The sequence below is a fragment of the Colobus angolensis genome, unplaced genomic scaffold (assembly GCF_000951035.1).
Source record: "Colobus angolensis palliatus isolate OR3802 unplaced genomic scaffold, Cang.pa_1.0 Scaffold7, whole genome shotgun sequence".
Taxonomy (NCBI): domain Eukaryota; kingdom Metazoa; phylum Chordata; class Mammalia; order Primates; family Cercopithecidae; genus Colobus; species Colobus angolensis.
In genome coordinates this window covers 15100682-15123660 of record NW_012120709.1, presented here as the reverse complement: position 1 = coordinate 15123660, position 22979 = coordinate 15100682, and the positions used below count along the sequence as shown (strand labels likewise).

Genomic DNA, 22979 nt, shown 5'->3' with positions numbered 1-22979 from the left:
AAAGGCCCTACCGGCAAAAGCATGCCTGGCACATACAAGAAACAGCAAGACCAGTATGGAGCACAGAGAACAAGGGGAGAATACTAGGAAACCGGAGGGAAAGGGATTAATAGTTTAGGCCCAGGGGGTCACTGGCTTTCACTCTGAGTGAAATGGTATGCCATCAGAGGAGTGATATAATCCGACTTATGTTTTAGAAGGAACACTGCCTGCTACATTGACTAGACAGGAGAACAAAGTGGGGGCACCCCTATTCCCAAGGGGTACCTGGGAAATAGACTCCTAAGAAATATTCCCAAGGGATGCCTGGGAAACAGACTCCTAAGAAACATCAGCCCTCCTTATCTACTCCTACAGCCATACTGGCTATATTCTCCCCCAGCTCCTCACTGCTTCAATATGCAAAATAAATTTGCTGTGACCTTTTATGCAACCTTTAAATCTTAGATACCAACAAAGGCAGAAGGTCATGTAAAGAAGCATCAGCCACTATCTACAAGGAGCAGACTGTAGACCTTCACAAATGTAAGCTAAAGGAATGAAAGAAATCATTTTCACTAACAAAGATGGCTTCTATCTTATATCTAAGGTACACATGGTAACCCTTGGAAAGTAAATGCTCATGAAAACTGTCTTTTTACTTTTATTATTTCAATTCACAAAGCAATTAAAGACACTATTAAAAAAATTATCATTAGCTATTCCATAAAGTACCAGTATTCTCCCACAACCAGCCACGAACTCTTCACAAGTTATTACAGATTTTAACTAGTGGCCATCTTCCTCTTTTCTAAGATCTAAGCTGCAACCGGTGAGTGTGCAATGCTAAGGTTTGGCCTCTGCTGTCCCCTAGTGGAATCATATTCTGCTCCTTATGTTACAAAATTTCTGAGCACCACAAAACGTAGCCAGGCAAATAGGCTAAAGTAGAATATTGCTGAAATTATTTTATCTTCCACTATTCAGGGGAAAAAAAAATAGTTATATATGAATGCCCATCCTCTACCCACAACCCTTCCCCACCCTCCCCAAATAAAAACATTTTTTTAAATTGAGAATACCTGATGTCTATTTTCCATTCCCAAATATTTTCTACTTTCAACTGGACATTTTTATAAAAACTGGAATAGCTTGGTTTTGTACCAAAAAAACCATAAGCCCTAAAGAGAATTGCTTTTTAAAGTGGTAGAATGTATCACAGGATACAGCATTATAAAACTATATTCATACACCTGGGTTCACTTATCTCTAAAGGAGACCATTTTGTTAAAAGGGGTGTGATGGTTAAGGAAAATGCAGGGAAATTTCTCAACTGCTACAGATCAAAAGGAATTTAGAAAGGTAAAATTAATTAATACAGAATTAGGTACGTCAAGGCAAAAGTACCCAAATCACTTTTTTAGCTAAAGTAAGAAGGAAAAAAAAAAAGATTCCCCAAATCTTAGCTATTTTGCTAATGATTTTGTTTTCCTATGTCGATATATTATAGTTCAATTCCAAAAGCAAACACTATCTGGCAACTTGGTTTTAATTACAGCCGAATACACAGGATTTTAATTAGATTCAAATTTTAGTTTAGCCTTTATTCAATTCAATTATTCAGTCTCATGGCCCACAAAACTTTCTAATTATCTTTAAGCCCATTATTGGCAACTTTTAAACTGCCAGAAAAAAAAAAAAAAGGCATTATATATGCTAAACCTTTGCACTAACTATACATCTAAAATAGTCAAGTAAAAATATTTTTAATTGGTTACAAAAGGTCAAACAGGCTTGTGCTTTAAAAGTTAATGACCACATAAAAATTACATTAAAACATTTTTTTCAGATTAGTATTCTCTTTCTTCAGACACAATAATGTGATGTTGTTCTAACTCCTCTTCATCTCCACAGTCATTAAGACCCAATTTAATGTTCACCACAGCATGTTCAACTACATAACATTTTCAGCAACTTCTCTGGGAACCAAGAACCTTGAAATATTCCCCCCTCTAGAACCTCTTCCTGATTTATATTGACAGGTCCAATAATCTTCATATAGGGAGAATTTTACTGCTAAATGTATTCTATTTAGGAATCAGTCTGCCCTGTCCCCAACAATACCACTGGGACATCTAAAAAGTATGCAATACACATCAAAATAATCACATTAAAGAATACATTATATTAAAGATATCAAAAAGGAAAAGAAAAAATAAAAATAAAAAGCTCCCACACCCCTGGCCCAATGCACTTGTGCGACACCATATCCAACCTTGCCTATCCAGAGGCCCACAGGAGCACAGAATGCAGATATGTGCACAGGTACATGTACCAATTTACACAACTACACATTTACTGAGGAGAATTACACTGTGGAGAAGGTCATTCCACCGACCACCACTGATGACTTCCCAAAATACTCACTATGAATGACAATCAAAACATGTACTCGCCAGCCACAGTGGCTCACACCTGTAATCCCAACACTTTGGGAGGCTGAGGCGGGCAGATCACTTGAGGTCAGGAGTTCAAGACCAACCTGGCCAACATGGTGAAACGCCATCTCCACTAAAAATACAAAAATTAAGCAGGTGTGGTGGCGGGTGCCTATAGTCCCAGCTACTTGGGAGGAGGCTGAGGCAGGAGAATCACTTGAACCCTGGAGGCGGAGGTTGCAGTGAGCTAAGATCGCACCACTGCACTCCAGCCTGGGTGACAGACCGAGACTCTGTCTCAAAAAAACAAAACAAAAACCATGTACTTAATACATTAAAGACCAATGAGGCACCAACTACCCCCTCATAAAAATGGCGAAGAGAACAGGCAACTATTCTACCCATGTCCCATTTTACTTAGTTCCAATAAGAAAAAAAATTCTAAAAGCAAGTTTGTGCAAATGTACAATGACATCATATACAAAATCCAATCCTAACTGTATTGCTTGTTTAAAATGACATCATCAATTCCACTTAAGACTTACTTTTGAACCCGCTAATACATAAATCCTATTTTTCTCAGCAAACTATCCCAAGAACAGAAAACCAAACACCGCATGTTCTCACTCATAGGTGGGAATTGAACAATGAGATCACCTGGACACAGGAAGGGGAGCATCACACACCGGGGCCTGTTGTGGGGCAGCAGGGACAGGGGAGGGATAGCATTAGGAGATATACCTAATGTAAATGACAAGTTAATGGGTGCAGCACACCAACATGGCACATGTATACATATGTAACAAACCTGCACGTTGTGCACATGTACCCTAGAACCTAAAGTATAAAAAAAAAAAAATCCTATTTTTAAATAGTCTTTCACTATTATACTGTTCTCTCCCTTCTTTCATGCTGGTGAAAAGCAGCACATTTAATTTGCCTGCATTTTTATTATAAACCATGTTTAAAGATGGCCCACAGGATAAACATGAACCAATCAAAAAAAAAAAAAAAAAAACAAATACTCATTCAAATATCTTATGAAAATTAAATAGAATTTTAAAAAGATCTATTTCTTGCTAGGCTATAGACATAAAAAACCTTCACTTCAGCTGAAACAAAACGTGACCACATAAAAACAAACAAAAAAATTATTTCTTCAAAGCTACCCAAAAAATATAAATGCATAGAAATCTAAAAGAACTAAACTCCAAGGGGACTTCCTAGGTAAACAAGGGATAGAGTACACTTTCATACTTGGGGCCACTTGCTGAAGTGGGCACAGGGCAGGTGGTAAAGCAAGTCTGCCAGACAGGACAGTCTGTGCTAGGGCCTGAAGATCCTGACATCCCCGGGAAAGTTTTAAGAAGAGTTTGTGGCTTGAAATTGGAAGCAACCGTTGGTCCAGTTAGACCAATCCTGGAATCCATATGATAAACACCCAATCATCCAGTTTTGATAAGGAAACAGAACAAAAATGTAAAACTTAAGAAACAGTCCATCTGTGGCTAACCACAATTAATCATAATCTAAACAGCATAATAAATTCCAATTCTTAAACACTACAAACATCAAGACAAATGTATATTGAAGCTTTATTCATCTCTCTCTTTTCTTAAGATCCATTTCTGGATGTGGAATTACTAAGACAAAAAGAACAACTCTAAGGCTGTTGATAAGTATTACCATATGCTATCTAGAAAAATGTTAACCATCTACAATTCTACCAAGAACGTATACCTCCCAGCTTCGCTGCTAGAGCTTAATAGCAATGATAGATTGTATAATCCTTTTTGATTCATTCAGATCCCTTTCTATGCCACTTAATTCCAAATGACTGACTTTACTACGTTTTGTTGTTTTTGAGACAGAGGATCACTCTGTCGCCCAGCCTGGAATGCAGTGGTGCAATCTCAGCTCACTGCAACCTCCGCCTCCCGGGTTCAAGTGATTCTACTGCCTCAGTCTCCCGAGTAGCTGGGACTACAGGCGCGCACAACCACTCCCGGCTGATTTTTTTGCATTTTTAGTAGAGACAGGGTTTCACCATGTTTCTCAGGCTAGTCTCGAACTCCGGACCTCATGATCCACCTACCTCGGCCTCCCAAAGGGCTGGGATTACAGGTGTGAGCCGTAGTGCCCAGCCTACTAAGTTCTTTTCTAGACAGTTCCTCATACCTCTTGAGCAAACATAGGATATTTTTGGGGGAAAGTGGGGAGTATAGGAAAGAGGAGAGATAGGGAGTGGTCTTCAGCAATATCTCTATTTCCGGAACTAGGAAGAAAGGAAAAAGAGTTATCTATGATTCCAAATCACTTAGCCTCTTATTAGCCTATACTTTAGAAGGTAAGAGCACGAGATCTAGACTAGATGAGCCAGACTGCCTGGGTTCAAATCCTGGCTCTGTGGATCTTTGAACAAATTTTTTAACTGCTCAAAGATCCAGTTTCCTCATCTGAAAACAGGGATTTAATAATACAGTAAGTAGTCCCCCCCCACCCCGTATCTGTGGTTTCGCTTTCTGTGGTTTCAGTTACCCACAGTTAACCAGGCCCAAAAAATATTAAATGGAAAATTCAAGAAATAAACAATTCATAAGTTTTAAATTGCTCACCCTTCTGAGTAGCCTGATAAAATGTCACACCATCCACTATGTCCTGCCTACGATGTGAATCATCCCTTTGACCAGCATATGCAAGCTCAAGACCCCGCCTGTTAGTTACTTAGCTGTCTCAGTTACTAGATTGAAAAAACATAGCATATATTGGGCTTGGTACTGAGTTTTCAGGCATACACTGAGACCTTGGAACATAACCCCTGAGGATAAGTGAAGACTACTGCAGTACTAGACCTAACTGACAGGTCATTAGGATTCAATGAGATGACTTTCAGTGAGCAGTTTTGCTGAAAAGTAAAGTACAAGAAAGTTAAAACAAACTAAAATAAGATTCTTATGTATTTTTTGCAGCACTAATCAAGTCTTAGTCATAAAGATTTACAGTAGCTGTCAAGTTGCTATCAACTCATATCATGAAATGCCAAATCAGCACTCACTTATCTGAATTGCTTTCTTCGTTTATCTGCAGTTGGGAAAGCAGTTTTGTTATTTAGATAGCAGTAAAAGAAAAGAAATTAGTCAGTACACCTACCTGGCAGTTCTACCTGCTCTGTGAATATATGTGTTGGCATCCTCAGGACAATCAAATTGAAGAACCCAATTCACGGCTGGGAAATCTATAGAGAAGGGATGTGAAGTTAAGAAGATGGTTGCAAGATCTGCCTTGCTGCACTGTTTTTATTTTACAATATTGTTTGCCAGGACTTTTCATCACATCAAACTGATGGATATCATCTATGAACTCTATTAAAAGTAAAATTAATTGCATGAACCAAGAGATAGTAAACATTTCTTTTGACAAAATGAACTAAAATTAATGACTGTTTGAATATGAAGATTACTTCGTATCTGACACAGAAGTGACAGATTGCTTTGTGTCGGATAAATAGTGAAATACCCTAATATTTAATAACCTGAAAGCACCACTTCTCATGGGGACATGGACAAAGCTGAAAACCATCATTCTCAGCAAACTAACAGGAACAGAAACCCAAACACCGCATGTTCTCACTCATAAGTGGGAGCTGAACAATGGACACAGGGAGAGGAACATCACACATCAGGGCCTGTCGGGAGGTAGGAGATTAGGGGAGGGACAGCATTAGGAGAAATACCTAATGTAGATGATGGGTTGATGGATGCAGCAAACCACCATGGCACATGTATACCTATGTAACAAACCTGCATGTTCTGTACATATACCCCAGAACTTAAAGTATAATAAAAAATAAAGTAAAATAAAAACTAATCAGGCATGGTGGTACATGCCTGCAGTCCCAGCTGCTGGAGAAGCTGAGGTGGGAGTATCACTTGAGCCTGGTAGATCAAGGTTGCAGTGAGCTATGATCATGCTACTGTACTCCAGTCTAAACTAATAAACATGACGTCTGACATATGCTTTAGAGAACTCCAAGAGGGACAGGAGGAGGATTATGAAAAAGATAATTGTTAAAGCTGGGTATATGAGGGTAGATTAAACATATTCAGCTTTTGTGTATGCTTCAAATTTGCTATAATTAACAATACAATAAAATTAAGTGACTGAAGGATTCAAATTATCACCTATTTATTCTCACCCTTTGTTCCTATGTCTAGTTTCCCTCTCTAATTACATCCATCCCCATCCATTCCCACAAAGCCAGGAGTTGTATAATCAACAAAGCACCTTTTTGAAAATAAATTTAAATGCATTAAATGTAATGATTTATCAGATAAAAATTAGAATGGTGAAAACATGGATTTCACTGATTTTTCTTGTTGAACGAGTTCAGTATCTATAAACAAGTTTCCAATTTTCAAAGAAACAGGAATTGTTTTCATATCTTTAAACTTTTAATCTCTCTTTGATTTTGTAGGTTCCTCAGTATTCTATGGTGTGATTATCATGAAACAGTAAGAGTAAAAAAGATACAAATACTATGGAAATTTTCACTGGTACATCCTTAATGTTAGTCAATTGCTACCAATTTACTACTTACTTTTCTCTTACAAAATAAGAAAAGAAACCCAAGTATTTGAGTCTATCAGATTTCCCAAAATATACTTTATAAGCAAATTACATTTCCCATAATCACAGAAATTTCATGGTAGGAAGTTCTCTTACCCAACCCCCTGGCTGCAATATCAGTAGCAAAGAGTACCGCAGCTCTCTTACGGACAAACTCATTATAGACTTCCATTCTTCTCATTTGCTGCTGTCGACCATGGAGGGCAAGGATAGAAATGCCAGGACGTAGCCGGCAAAACACTCGGTACAGATATTGGACCTGGGGCATCAACAGAAGAATAAGTTTGCTTATGGCAGATGACAGGAATAAAGCTTAGAAGATGGACAGCAAAAATGTATTACGCAGTATGAATTTTACCAATTAAAAAAATGTTCAAATATAGAGCAGAGAAAGAGAAATGTAGTTTAGAGTTGTGGTCTTCAAAGATTTTTGCTCACGTATTTCCTTTGATTTTCAAAAAAATGCTCTTTTTATATTTTTGTATTGGTATCTGAAATCTTTCAAAATTTCAATCATAGCAAAGAACATAATTTCTGGTAAATACTGATGTTTTAAAATAAACACTTATCTCTTATGAAAAATGTATCCCACAGATTCTCATCAGCAGAGCAATGTGATACCCAATTTCAACCAAGTAAAAAATGTGAACTCTTCTTTAATTTTAAGAAATTTGATTTCCTTCTTTCCTTTAATTCACATTTCTATTCCCTAATGTCACAAAATTGCATCTTAAGTTTGAAGCTTGAAAGCCTTTTATTGATCATATTATCATAACTCATTTCCTACAAAAGAAAAAGCTTATTTTAATTTCCTGTGGCTATAGGCTGATTGAACTTTCCTCTCAGACTCAGCAATTATTAAAATAATCAATAGTACAGAACTGATCAAACCAAGAAATATGTTGGGATTTGATTTAGAAAACTGTGAGACATAAATAAAAACACTGCAAATATATCTCAATGTGTGGGACTATATAGAGTTAATTGTTTTGGTTCTCTTTATGTACCCATAAACAGATACTATGGATTGCTAGACTGAAAAGAGTTCAACATTATTTTATTTTCTCTAACATGGGGGTTAAATTCTGTTCACATAAATAAAACTCAAAGGAAGTTTAATTCTGAGCTCCTATAAAACAGGCCAAAACTTATAATGCATTATTCCAAATAATTTTTCGTGATCTATTCGCTCAGTTAAAGGGAAAGATAAAGTCTCTCTTCAATTTTGCCGAAAGTAAAGAATGGGAAACCAAGTGAATTGCAAAATGACTTGTTACTCAATCACTAGTTATTCACTTTCTCAAATGCAATTTGCTACTTGCCAGGGAGGTTCTGGTTCTGGGACAATATCAGGCAAGGATTAGAGATAGCTGGACTTAGGCCTTTCTTTTGTAAAGATGTAAAAACAGTTTCTCCAAGAAGACATCAAATGGCAGATGATGCTGGTGCAGCAGAAGGGTCCGCAGGACTGGGAATGGGAAACCACCGAGGCTTCAGCAACAGCACCTGCAACCAAGGCCACTGGCAAAGCCAAGGAAGGGATGCCAGTCACAAAGCTGTGCTGCCTGGTCAAGGACATGAAGACCAAGTCCCTGGAGGAGATCTCTCTCTTCTCCTGCCCATCAAGGAGTCTGAGGTCATTGACATTTTCCTGGGGGCATCTCTCAAGAATGAAGTTTCAAAGATTACATGGCGCAAAAGCGGCCCACACTGGCCAACGTACTGGGTTCAAGGCATGTTGCCATGGGGGACTACAATGGCCACATTGATATGGGTATCAGGTGCTCCAAGGAGGTAGCCACTGCCATTTGAGAGGCCATCATCCTGGCCAAGCTCTCCACTGTCCTTGTGCTGAGAGGTTACTGGAGGAACAAAATCAGCAAGCCCACCAGCCCTTGCAAGGTGACAGACCTCTGTGGCTCTGTACTGGTGAGCCTTGTCCCCACCTCAGGAGGCAATGGCATCATCACGGCCCCATGCCCAAGAAGCCACTGCTGATGGTGGGTACTGACAATTGCTATACCTCGACCAGGGGCTGCAGTGCCACCTTGGGCAACTACGCCAAGGCCACCTTTGATGCCATCTCCTAAAGAGTAGAAACTTTAAATAGAACTTTAAATAGAATTTTCAGAATCATTTTCTAGTATCCAGATACAAAAACCAACTAAGTCTTTTTTAGGAGATGTGAAGTTTATGGTTTTGTTGTTGGCTACTGCTCAGGACACACTTCCAAGTTGCCTTGAGGAATGCTCCCGGGATATGGGAAGCTTTGAAAATCTAAGATAGGTCCTTAAAAAACTGAAGTCTTTCTTTTTTTTTTTTTAAAGACAGGGTCTTGCCATCTTGCCCAGGCTAGTCTTCAACTTCTAGACTCAAGCAATCCTCCCACCTCAGCCTCTTAAAGTGCTGGGATTACAGGCGTAAGCCACTGCACCAAGGCTAAAGTCATCCTTTACATGTTAAAATAAGGTTCAGTAGACAACAGCATCAGATCACCACTTAATTTCCCATAAGCTATAGAGAAACTCATCTACATATTTATTATGGAAAATTATTGCAAAAGCTGTAAATTTAGAATTGATCTACTACATTCCCTATAAGTCATCTGGAATCTGAAATATAGTACAGGAGAAGCGGCACACGCACGCACACATGCACGAAGATGGTGGTCCCTCCTCCTCAAGAGAGGAGACAAAGTTCTCTTAGACATCTCTGAAATCCTCATTCTTTATTCCTAGCACAGGGCCAGTGTTCAAGCAAGAAGTGTTTATTAACTAAGATATAAACAAAACACTTCAGAAGGTTAGGGGAGGGAGCAACTGATTCTTTCAAAAGGGAGTGTCAGAAAGGCACTTTCAGGTGTAACATTTGAACTTAGCCTCAAAATAAGTATTTCCCCAGATTTAGATGAAGGGATGCAGGGAGGCCATTCCAGACAGATGAGCATAAACAAAGATATAAGGCATGGAAATAAATGATTTATTCATTCCCATATTCCTGGAGGGTAAGGGAGGTATCAGATTATAAAGACCTCTGCTTAGTTTGGCTAACAATTATTCATTCTTCTAATATTTATTGAGGACTACATTTCCAGTATTGTTAGTACTTAACAGAATGCCTAAGAAAAGACACAGTTTCTGCCGTTGTGGAGTTGAAAGTCTCAACCACAGATTCCTTTACCACAAGGACACTAAAGATCCCTCACCACACCTAGCACTGTACTTCTGATACAATATAATAATTTGTCTAATTGATTTGCCATTTCAAAAGGGACATTCAACATACGTTCAGAAAGAAAAATTAACAGCCAATACCTCTTTGCAACTGGAAAAAAATACAATGCTCTTCTTCTTCAGATGGCTTCTCAAAAAGGAATACAGCACACTTATTTTTTGCTGCAGCTCACAGACTATGTAGTTCTGTTCCAAAGTGGCAGGGGTGCTTGTGGAATTAAGGAAAAGAAAGACATTAAAATATGTCATGTAGGTAACTGAAATCCAGACCAAAAAAGGAAACAAGTTTTAATAGTGGCACATCTCTCAAGCAAATTTCCTACACACATACACTAAAAAAACAGTAATTTTTCTCTATTGTCCCTTGGGATATGAATTCAGCACATCACTTTAAAACACATTCAAAATCCCTTGTAAATCAATGTCAAACAAAGCACGACACGAACAGTGATTACCTCTAAAAATGCGGGATCAAGGACTAACTAAGAAGAGGCTTAAGAGAAATCGCTGGGCTGATTAGTATTCCACATCTCATTAGGGCTTTAGATTACTGAGATATACACATTCATCAAAGTCAACTGTATACTTAAAATTTTCATATTTCATTGTATACAAATTTTATACCAAAAGAAAAAAAATCTGTACAAATATTAAACTCTCATTAGTAATACGTGTGAAGTATTTAGAGAGAATACAGATATCTGCAATTTACCCTGAAATCCATCAAAACTATAATGGGTTAATACAGAGTTAGAAGGGATGGATGAAAGCAAGTAAATGGATGCTATCATTAGGTAGTATCTAGGTGTTTGTTATAAGGTATTTATCGTAAAAGTCTTTCAATTTACTACATGTTTGAAATGTTATTATAAAATCTTGGAGAAAAATATACATGCATTTAATCTTTGAACTAATAAATCTACTTTATTCCAACATTACTCTGGCTTTAAACACACACATATATACATACACACAAACATATGGCATTATTTATAAAGCAAAAAATGATCAAAATCAACCTAAATGTCCATCACTAGGGACCTGCAGTACGAACGATTACACAGCCACATAAATTAACTATAATGCAACTGTAAAAAAGGAATAAAGAAACTATCCATATATTGCTGTGGAGTGATGTCTAGGATACACTGTTAAGGAAAGAGGCAAGTGGCAGAATAGTACAGATAGTTTGGTACCATTTATCAGGGGGCTATACATTATATATGCATATTCATGCCCACCCATGTGTTTACAGTGAAAGAAAAAAGGAGGGGGGACAAACAAACCAAAAACTACAAGTCAATTGGTTTTAGATATGACAAAGTTATGATCCATAAAGGGAAGAATTGATGAGCTGGACTTCATTAAAATTACGTGTTTCTGATCTGTGAAACACACTATCAAAAGAATCAGAAGATAAGCCGCGGAATGGGAGAAAAATATTTGCAAAAAAATCTGATAAAGGACTGTTCTCCAAAATATACAAAGAACTCTTAAAATTCAACAATAAAAACAGAAACACCCAATTTTAAAAGGAGGAAGGAGGTCAAAGATCTTAACAGACACCTCTCCAAAGAGGATATGTAGATAAAAAAAAAGCATATGAAAAGATACCATACCAACCTGGGCAAAATGGCAAAACTCTGTCTCTACAAAAGAATACAAAAGTTGGCTGGGCATGGTGGCATGTGCCTGTAGTCCCAGCTACCTGAGAGGCTGAAGCAGGAGGATCATTTCAGCCCAGGAGTTCGAGGCTGCAGGGAGCCATGATCACGCTACACTGCACACTAGCCTGGGTGACAGAGTAAGACCCTGTCCAAAAAAAAAAAATTAAAGATGATCCACATCATATGTCAACAGGGAAAAGTTAATTAAAATAATGATTTGTCACTTCACACTTATTAGATGGCCAAAATCCAGAACAGTGACAACACCAAATGCTGGCAAGCATGTGGAGCCACAGGAACTGTCCTTCATTGCTGGAGGAAATGCAAAATGATATTGCCATTTTGGAAGACAGTATAGCAGTCTCTTAAAACCAAACATACTTTTAGTACCTGGCCCAACAATCATGTTCCTTGGTATTTACTGAAAAGAGTTGAAAACATATGTCCACACAAAGATCTGCAAAAGGATGTTTATTGCAGCTTTATTCATAATTGCCAAAACTTGAAGGCAATCAAGATGTCCTTCAGTAAGGAACAGAAAAATAAACTGTGTTACATCCAGACAATGGAATATTATTCAGTGCTAAAATGAAATAAGCTATCACTCCATGAAAAGACATGGAGGAAACTTAAATGCATAATATTAAGTGAAAGCAACCAATACGAAAAGGCTACATACTGTATGGTTCCAACTATATGACATTCTGAAAAGACGACACTATGGAGACAGTAAAAAGATCAGCGGCTGTCAGGGGAGATGAATAAATAAATAGGCAGAACACCAAGGATTTTCAGGGCAGTGAATATACTGTGAAATACTGTAACAGTAGATACATGTTTTTATAAATTTGTCCAAATTAATGGGATGTACCACACCAAGAGTGAACCCTAAAGTAACAGACTTTGGGTGATAAGGATGCATCAATATAGGTTCATCCATCGTAGCAAATGCACCACCATTCTAGCGAGAGTGTTGATAATGGCAGAGGCTGCATGGGGACAGCAGGTATATGGCAAATCTCTGTATCTTCCTCTCAATGTTGAGGTTAACCTAAAACTGCTCTAAAAAAACAGTCTTTAAATAAGAAATAGGCCGTATCTATAGGGAATTATGGGAAACAGAATGCAGTTATACAAAGGAGCAAAATGAAACAAGCCCAAATATATATCAAGTTGATGACTTAATGACAAGGGAATTATTTCAAAGGAAATGCCTTTAAAGGAATGTGATTCCCATATCTTTTCTGGGATGTCTAAGGAAAAAAAGAGAAATGCAAAGGAATCTTAAACTTTTATAAGTAATCATATTGTCAGTAATAATATTGGTATTAGCCTCAAACTATTTTAGATATACTGACTGACAGATGAAACAAAAGTCTTTAGGAATTAATGTTTGGCAGAAGAGAAAAGAGATACATATTTTTTAAATGAGGCTTAATAAAAACCTTGTAATCCTAAATTTGATTTGTAATTATCAGTTGAACTCTTTTAAAAAGGCCTGTCCACCGTAAAGCTTAACACAATGACCATGCCCATTAGCACTCAGACTATGGTATTTATATATAGGATCCTGCTAGAAGGATTTTATAAGAACTGGAAATATATAAGATAAACTTAGAACACCAGAAAGCAAGGAGTCCACCAAAGATTACTAAAATGTATCTAAAGAATCGAGATATTAACTTGAAGCATCTACTAGCGAAGTTTGGGATGACACAAGATGAATATTAAATATAAAAATTTTTATTGATTCAAGGACATAAAAAGATGTTTAAATCTATGAGTTAGGTATCATTAATTCATCACTAATTACTAAAATTTTTTTGGAACTTTAGTTCATTTTTAGTACACACAACCCCCACCTCCAACCAAAAAACAAACACTGCTTACCTTCAGAAAAGACTAGGGAACCAACTCATTGGTGTTAAAGCAGATAAAGGGAGTAAAGCATACATTCTAATATTCTGGCTTTCCTGTAAGAACTGTACCTCAGATAATCACATAGTTCATGTGAAAGCTCTTTGATAGGAAAGTATTTAAACTAACGAAGAAATAATACAATTAAAATATCACAATTTTGCAAACCCTGATGAAATAACGGAGCTAGGCAATAATTTCTATCAGCTGCTAAACTTACAAGGCTAAGAAGCTGCTTGTATCAGATTAACCCTTTGTTCTAGAATAGCAACTATAAAAGCATGAATAAATACAAAACAAAACAAAAAGACTGACAGCATCTGAGAGCAACCAAGGCAAGTGGGACTTGAGGTGCTAAAGGAGAAAATGAAAATGCCCTGAGCCAAGCCCTCTGTTAACAACTTCACTTTTCTCCCCAAAAGCATCTGCTGATTGCAAGACAGGAGAGGAACAAGGTAGTAGCCTTAAGCCTAAACATGTCAGTCCCAGGTCCCTGAGAGAAGGAAAACTGAATCTAAAATTTTTCATACAATTTACCCTTGAGGAGCATGCCAACCCCTAAACTGAGTGCACATAAGGCATAATGAGGAAAAACAAGCAAAAAGCAACCAACTGGGAAACTACAGAACTGAGCAGACATTCTGGCAGGGTCACAATGCTATGAGGTTCACGACTTGCCAAGACAGAGGGGCCCTGGTAGATACCTCAGTCTTTTGGTTGAGACCCTGAGAAAGGCTATTCCCCACCTGTGAAGGTTATACCCCAAGTCTCAGGACAAACCAGAAACAGGATAACCCTAGAGTCTAATTGCCAGGCTAGACCAGATCAAGACAGCCTGACCTTAAGACATTTGCTGGCCGAAAAAAAGAAAAAATTACCTTCAAAAGAACAAGAGAACTGTCAGATGACTTTAACAGAAATAATGGAACCAGGAGTACAACAAAGATGTCTTTGAAGAGGGGGAAAAAAAAATGCCAAGATACGCTTCAAAAAAAATGAAGATGAAATAAAGAGGTTTTCAGAAAGGTCAAAACGCTGTTCACTAACAAGTATGCACTAAAGGAAATTATTTGAGCAAAAGAAAAATTCTCAGGTGGAAGCATGACAATACAAGAAGGAGAATCAGGTAAGTCTAAATAAATACTGATGTTGCAAACTGATAATAGTGGCTTATGAGGCTTAAGATACATGTAGAATTAAAATACTTAACAATGAAGACACAAAGGTAGAAAGAAGTAAAGGGACCTAAATAATAATTAAATTAACTGTCAAAAGCAATTATCATACCAGATTAAAAATATGCTACTCACAAAGACAAACCTAAAAACATAGGGTGTAAACAATGTAGAAAGTAAAAGGATGGGAAAGGATTCACCATGCAAATGTTAACTAAAAGAAAATTGCTACAGATAGACTAATATCAAACTAGACTTAAAGTTGGCCAGGCGCAGTAACTGGGAGGCCGAGGCAAGTGGATCACCTGGGGTTAGGAGTTCGAGACCAGCCTGGCCAATATGGTGAAACTCCGACTCTACTCAAAATATAAAAATTAGGTGGGCACGGTGGTGAGCACCTGTAATCCCAGCTGTTTGGGAAGCTGAGGCAGGAAAAGTGCTTGAACCTGAGAGGCAGAGGCTGCAGTGACCCGAGATCACGCCACTGCACTCCAGCCTGGACAACAGAGCGAGACCCCATCTCAAAAAAAAAGAAAGAAAGAAAGAAAAAGAAAAAAAAAAAATAGACTTAAAGGCAAAAAAGAATTAGTAAAGATAAAAAGAAACATTTTATAAAATAAAAAAACACTGGGAGTAGGGAAGTGTTTTGCTAATCGTATTATAAATAAATAATTTATTTAAAGGACTCCTCCAAGCCAGTAAGAAAAAGGCAAAAAAAACAAATCCAAAAAAGGCACACTGTCCACAGAAAATAAGCACACACACACACAAAAAAGAAGCATTTCATAATGATTAATGTTTCAAATTGACAATGCAATACTAAATTTGTATATACCTAATAACATAAACTCATGATACATCTAAAATTTGAAGATTTTCATAATCCACCATAGAATTCAACTGGCCACTGAAAAACAGCAAATCGCTATGGCCCAAAGGCATATTCTCTCAAAAATAAGATCATTAGAAATACCAGTTGTCTATATATAACAACATAATGAAAACATTAGTATACTTTTTCTAAGTATGCTCTGGCTTACAACTTCGGAAAAATCTGATTTTTCTTTAGTTGTTGGGTCCTTCACAATTTGAGAGTAGATACTCTCTAACAATTTAAAATGTTCTTGAATATAACCTCTCCTGGTGTATGAACCACACTGATAAGCTACTAAAGGGGAAAAGCTAACATTGATATTAGACGAAATTCCTAAGAGCATCTGCTTTTTTATGTTTCCTATAAATTTGGAATATTAGAAAACCGCAGCCATTATCATATAATCTGAGGTTTTATAAATTATGTCAATACATGTCTGCCTTCCAAAATTTTTTCTGAAAATTTTCTCTACCACACTTTTACAAGTGATGGGACTGGGTTTCAAAAATCATTTGTGAAATAATATCAAAATCTTTGTCGTTTTTTCCTAAAACTTTATAATTTACAGAAAATAACCAACTCTTACCTACAGAAACTAGTGATAGGAAATAATAGGTACAAATTAACTTGTATAAATTATGAAAGGTCTTAGAGACATCTAATGATTAAAAAACTTGTCTGACGAATATTAAAAATAGGCTGGAGGCAAATAGCAAAAAAAGAAAAGTGAAAAATCCTAGACAGGCAGTCTTTATATTTTCAAGTTAATTGTTAATTGTCACAAAAATGTTCATAGCTATCTCAACACTTTAAGAGATCAATGTCTACTCGAAAGTAAGCCAAGAGAAAAAAACTATACCTCACATATCTTACTATTCCATTCCCAAGTTCTTGAAAGTCAAAGATACCAGTACTCAGATTCCCCATAACCTAGAAGCAAAGAATCTGGCGTCTCTCGTCTCAGGCTTTTTAAATCCTAGACATCTATTACACAAGGTCAAGATGGGCCTGAATACTCATATTTTCTCTATTTAGGGAATTTCCAGATAACACAATTCATTTTCCAAACCTATTTCTTTTTAGGCTAACATTTCAGAGCAAGAAGAAATAAAAAATTTAAGATATAAATAATAGTAGAGTTGAATTTACATTGCTATCTTCAACAAAGAATCCAACTTATATTCACTGGAAAACATTTCTCCTGGAAGTCTGCAGTGATTCATACCAAATATATATGCTTCCAATTGTCATATAAAAATACAACTGAAAACATATTCCAGCTGGGCACAGTGGCTCATGCCTGAGTGTAATTTCAACACTTTGGGAGGTCAAAGTGGGATGACTGCTTGAACTCAGGAATTTGAAACCAGCCTGGACAATGTAGTAAGACTTCAACTCTACAAAAAATTTTAAAATTAGCCAGGCATGGTGGTATGCCCCAGTTGTCCCAGCTACTCAGGAAGCTGAAGCAGGAGGATCATTTGAGCCCAGGAGGTCAAGGCTGCAGTGAGCTACAATCAAACAACTGCACTCCAGCCTGGGCGACAGAGTGAGCAAGACCCTGTCTCAAAAAAATAGATAAATAAAAATTTCCGCAACTACTTGCATATCACAAACATACATACTTTACATATTTTACTGTAACACACATACTTTACGCTCTATTTTTTAGTGAGGCCAAGACAAAAACAATAGCTGCTAGAATTTTTACAGAAAGGTATTTTGCTAAATACTAATGCGCTTGATAAAATGTGTTCCATAACACATTAGTACTGCATAATCCTGCTAAAAAGGATGATTCCGTACTCAAATAATTTTGGTAAATGTAGCAAGCTACATCCACCTCCCACTGCTTTGAACAATCACAATGTCCATGAAAATACTAAAGGTTCTGAGAAATAGAAATAAAACTGTTTCACTTTGACTCACCATTTGCTATCTCATCCCTTCTCTGTTTATGGAGAGGCAGTGTTGGTAAACGGTAAAATACCTCTTAACATCTATGGAAAAACATTTGTTCCCCTCCCAGACCACTTTTTGGGAAATGCTACATTCAAGTACCCTGACATTTAAAGATAAATCAAGAATTTGGGTAATTTTAACTGGTATATTTACTATGCTTTGCATAACCAATAATGCATATAATGTCTTAATTCCCAGAAAACAGATATTTAAAATATCAAATCCCTAAATTAAAAAAGAAAAAAACATTTATCTTGATTGAATCAAAGAGTACATACCTATATTTTGCTTTTTCATGAACCCAGACATACTCAGGGTCTTTCAAACTCAAGCGTGCAAGGTCCTTTACAGATTTAGTTTGTGTTGCTGAGAAAAGTAAAGTCTGACGTTTCTTGGGGAGATTTTCAATAATGGCATTCATGGTATCAGCAAAGCCCATATCCAAGATTCTATCTGCTTCGTCAAGAACTGAAAAAGGAAAATGCAAGTTAAGTATCAATATTAACCTTAGTTTTGATCGAAGTACCATGTCATGTAAGACATTAACACAAAGGGAAGGCCGGGCACAGTGGCTCAGGCCTGTAATCCCAGCACTTTGGGAGGCCAAGGTGGGTGGAGTACGAGGTCAAGAGATCGAGACCATCCTGGCCAACATTGTGAAACCCCGTCTCTACAAAAAATACAAAAATTAGCTGGGCGTGGTGGTGCACACCTGTAGTCCCAGCTATCGGGAGGCTGAGGCAGGATAATCACTTGAACCCGTGAGCCGAGATCGTGCCACTGTACTCCAGCCTGGCAACAGAGCGAGACTCTGTCTCAAAACAAACAAACAAACAAACAAACAAAACACTAGGGGAAACCAGGGGAAGGATAATGCAGAACTCTCCACTGCAACTTTCCTATAAATCAAAAACATTCAAAGATAAAGTTGATTTAAAAATACACATTAGGTAGTATTCCCAAGCAAAAAAGAAAAAGTTCATTTAAAAAAATGCCCACCTGACCTTTCAAGTTATTAGAAGCAGGTGTTGAAAATCTTGGCATGGTCTAATACTAATGTGCCTAATTTCACATATAAGAGTACATATATTCTTCTGATTTTTTTAAATCTAGTTGTACTTTCTGGGTTTACAGCGCAAATGCCAAAATGTTTCAGTAATTTTTAAGTTTGTTTTGAATCATAACATTTATCCAACATAAAATTTCTATCATTAAAATGTAGGCTGGGTGCGGTGGCTCAAGCCTGTAATTCCAGCACTTTGGGAGGCCAAGATGGGTGGATCACAAGGTCAGGAGATCAAGACCATCCTGGCTAACACGGTGAAACTCCGTTTTTACAAAAAAAAAAAAAAAAAAAAAAAAAAAAAAAAAAAACTAGCCGGGCAAGGTGGCGGGCGCCTGTAGTCCCAGCTACTCAGGAGGCTGAGGCAGGAGAATGGCGTAAACTCAGGAGGCGGAGTCTGCAGTGAGCTGAGATCCGGCCACTGCACTCCAGCCTGGGTGACAGAGCAAGACTCCATCTAAAAAAAAAAAAAAAAAATGTATAAGGGCTCTCTCCTAAGTCTGAGCCTTTTTTTTAAATTAGAAATTCATTTGACTCACCTAACATTTGGAGATCAGTAGCATGAAAAGATACTGTTTCATCCATGTGTTGAAGAAGTCGACCTGGTGTGCACACGAGTATATTTATGTTGTTGATCCTCTCAGCTTCATGTTTCAGATCCTGAAAACAGTTATTTATTTTGATTACAGAGACACATCACTCTCAGCAGCCTCTGTTCCAAAGCTATGAAAGTCACCTGCATGTGCCATTTCATCACAGCATTTTAGATACTCTTGGAAATAAACTAGCTTTTCCCTTGTATTTCTGCAGCATATCCACATTTCTTGGCTACATAAAAAAGTCTTTACGGGAAGACATAAGGTGCTCAGAGTTCTAAATTCTTATTCATATCCAGGATTTTGAGGCTAAGAAAAAAAAATAATCAAATGAATACTCCAAAGTCAGGATTTCCTATTTGGGTCAGAACTGACATAAACTGGAATCACTCTCATTCTTTAATTCAGGACACAGGGACATTGAACAGACTCTAACACCACTCTAGGACTGGACTTAGTGAACTGAGAAAAGCCGAGGTTCTCTCCCTGATACAAGAACCACTTCTCACAGTCCTGAAGGCTGGGGGAAAAAACAGAATGTTGTTAATTGTTAAACTTGGGCAACAGGTACATGAGGGTTTGTGATGCTATTCTTTCTTCTTTTGTGCATGTTTGCATAAAAACTCAAGTATTTATCCTCACAGTCTAAAGGAGATTCTAGCAGATAGATGTGCTGTAAGACAGAACAAAAGTGAGCAGCAGGTCTTAAACATTCCTCCAAACAATCTACCTTCCTTTCTTCTGCTGCTGATGTAGCAATGCTCTGAATTATTCAACCTCTTAGATAGATACCTTATTAAAAGGTACCAGTTCATATACGGAAATATCTTTCCCAATGAATATCAACAAACAACTTTACAGGATTAGAGTAAATATGTCTTAGACAGGCTAATCAATTCAGATTCCCAACAAAAAAATGGACTTTCTGGGCCTGCAAAACTGGCAACCAGATCGCAGATAGCAGTGACTACACCAAAGTGCTACTACCCCAAGAGGCCCTGGTCTAGGAGGTCAGTCTGTTTAGATGAAGTCTCTGCTGCCTCCCTGTCAACAGCCACAGTACTCCAGTATAGGTCACAGAAGGAAAGGAAGGACACAGACAAAAGGACGAACCTTTCCACCAATGATGAGACCAGCTGAGAAGTCATGATTCTTTCCTACTTTTCGGAGAACCTCAAAGGTCTGATAGGCCAGTTCTCTCGTAGGTGATATTATGAGAACTCCCAGCCCATCCATTGAGGTCCACTGCAGACGATATAAGGCTTCCAGCACCTCAAAAAGACAGCAAATTGATGTTCAGTAAGTCATCAGAAGTCAGCTTTTTGACCTGCATCTCAACCTTGCCCCTCCAAATCAAAGGGATCTTCCAAGCAGAAGGCATACCACTCCAGTTTTATCCAGTCCAAAGTAAATGATTTTGTTTATCTTCCATCAGAACCATCCACCCCCAACTCAGACAAAAGGGAAAAGAAACCCCATGGTAGTTCAGCTGCTGCCAGAGTCATGCCATCAGGAAACTGGCTATCAGTGAAAGGTATGTGCAACCCATATAGACCTTTACAACACACCTAAGAATAATATTTATCATTTTCAAAATAACCACACTAAAACTTTTGGATGGGCGCAGTGGCTCAGGCCCATAATCCCAGCACTTTGGAGGCTGAGGTGGGTACATCACTTGAGGTCAGTTCAAGACCAGCCTGGCCAATATGATGAAACCCCATATCCACTAAAAATACAAAAATCAGCTTGGCGTGGTAGTCCGCATCTGTAATTCCAGCTACTTGGGAGGCTGAGGCAGAAGGAATCACATGAACCTGGGAGGCAGAGGTTGCAGTGAGCCAAGATTGCACCACTGCACTCCAACCTGGGCAACACGGCATGACTTCATCTCAAAAAAAAAAATAAAAATAAGTAAATAAATTTTCATCCATGCAGCTGCTGTAGTTATATAGTAACTGAATTCTCTAGCTATAGAGAGACTTTTTCTTTAAAGGGGACAAAACACACTAGGATTTAAGAGAAAAGTGGTTTTTGCAATATTTGGAACAAAAACTAAAATGAGATTTTTCTGGGTCATTTTATAGGAATGAAAGATTAAGAGACCAACATAACAAAGACGGAAGTGAATGCCTAAGAAGCTCTACTGTTTTGCTGCCATAAAAGACCGATAGCAATGTCCCAGAAAATTCTCAACAAATGCCTAAAGCTCCTTAAACTGAGCATACTTTAGCTTTATCCTAAACAAGGTGGCAAATATAAATGCCACTGGCAGGCTCACAACGGTGAGAGCAGAAACTGTCTTCCAATAGTCCTACTGCAGCGCAGAACCACTCTAACCTGCACCCCACTTCCATCAAGAATGTAATGACTTGTCAAAGCACAATAGTTCATTCATTAAGTTACTGAGTGCCTGCTACATGCAAGGCACTGTGCTAGGACCTGGGGAAAATGGTGAGAACAAGACACACGTGGCTCCTGTTTGATGAAGCTTGCATTCTAGCCAATCTATTATGAAATCTAACATACAAATCTCTTTATATAATTCGCATCTGGGCACAGAATGTTATAAAATTGTATAACAGACAGTCTAACCCAATGACAATGTACTTACTGGAACAAGGAAAGCCAAAGTCTTGCCAGATCCAGTTTTGGCTGCTCCAAGTACATCTTTACCTTGCAAAGCCAATCCAATGGTCTGTTTCTGTATCTCAGTTACCAAACGGTATTGAGCTTCTTGCAAACCTGGCAACATGGAGGGAAGGATTATCCTTTAGAAAATCCCTGTAGGATGGTGTTATAGGCTAAGTGAGTTGTGTCCCCCAAAATTCCTATGTTGAAGCCCTAATGCCCCATACCTCAGAACATGACTATATTTGGAGACAGGGCCTTTAAAGAGGTGATTAAGTTAGAGCCCCATAGGGGTGGACTCTGATCCAATACAAATGGTGTCTTTATGGGAAGAAAGCTTGAACAGAGACATGAAGAGTCCACATGCACAGAGGGAAAACCATGCGAAGAGGAGACAAGTTATTCTATGATCCACCTGTTCCACTCCTGGGTATAATCCAAAGGATATATTAATAAAACTAGTATTTTGAAAAGTATCTGTGCTCCCAAGTTCATTGCAGCATTATTCCAGAAGCCAAGATATGAAATCAACCTAAGTGTCCATGAATGAGTAAAGAAAATGTGATATATGTTACATACATACACACACACATACATACACACAGATGGAGTATGACTCAGCCTTTAAAAAGGACATCCTGTTATTTACAACATGGATGAACCTGGAGGACCTTATGTTAACTGAACTAAACCAGGCACAGCAATAAAGATACCATATAGGCCGGGTGCGGTGGCTCAAGCCTGTAATCCCAGCACTTTGGGAGGCCGAGACGGGTGGATCACGAGGTCAGGAGATCGAGACCATCCTGGCTAACACG

The 22979-nt window shown here is 37.9% G+C and overlaps 1 protein-coding gene across 1 annotated transcript in view; it reads right to left on the bottom strand.

Annotated features, from left to right (window-relative positions):
• Positions 1 to 22979, bottom strand: part of DDX10 (DEAD (Asp-Glu-Ala-Asp) box polypeptide 10) — a 285003-nt gene that overhangs the window by 250579 nt on the left and 11445 nt on the right. Inside the window, exons 3-9 of the mRNA XM_011926680.1 lie at positions 22145 to 22275; positions 20644 to 20802; positions 19474 to 19594; positions 18150 to 18339; positions 10358 to 10484; positions 7140 to 7302; positions 5568 to 5652 (exon numbers count right to left, since the gene is read on the bottom strand). Of these exons, the coding sequence (XP_011782070.1) occupies positions 5568 to 5652; positions 7140 to 7302; positions 10358 to 10484; positions 18150 to 18339; positions 19474 to 19594; positions 20644 to 20802; positions 22145 to 22275 (976 nt within the window). The remainder of the gene's footprint in view (positions 1 to 5567; positions 5653 to 7139; positions 7303 to 10357; positions 10485 to 18149; positions 18340 to 19473; positions 19595 to 20643; positions 20803 to 22144; positions 22276 to 22979) is intronic.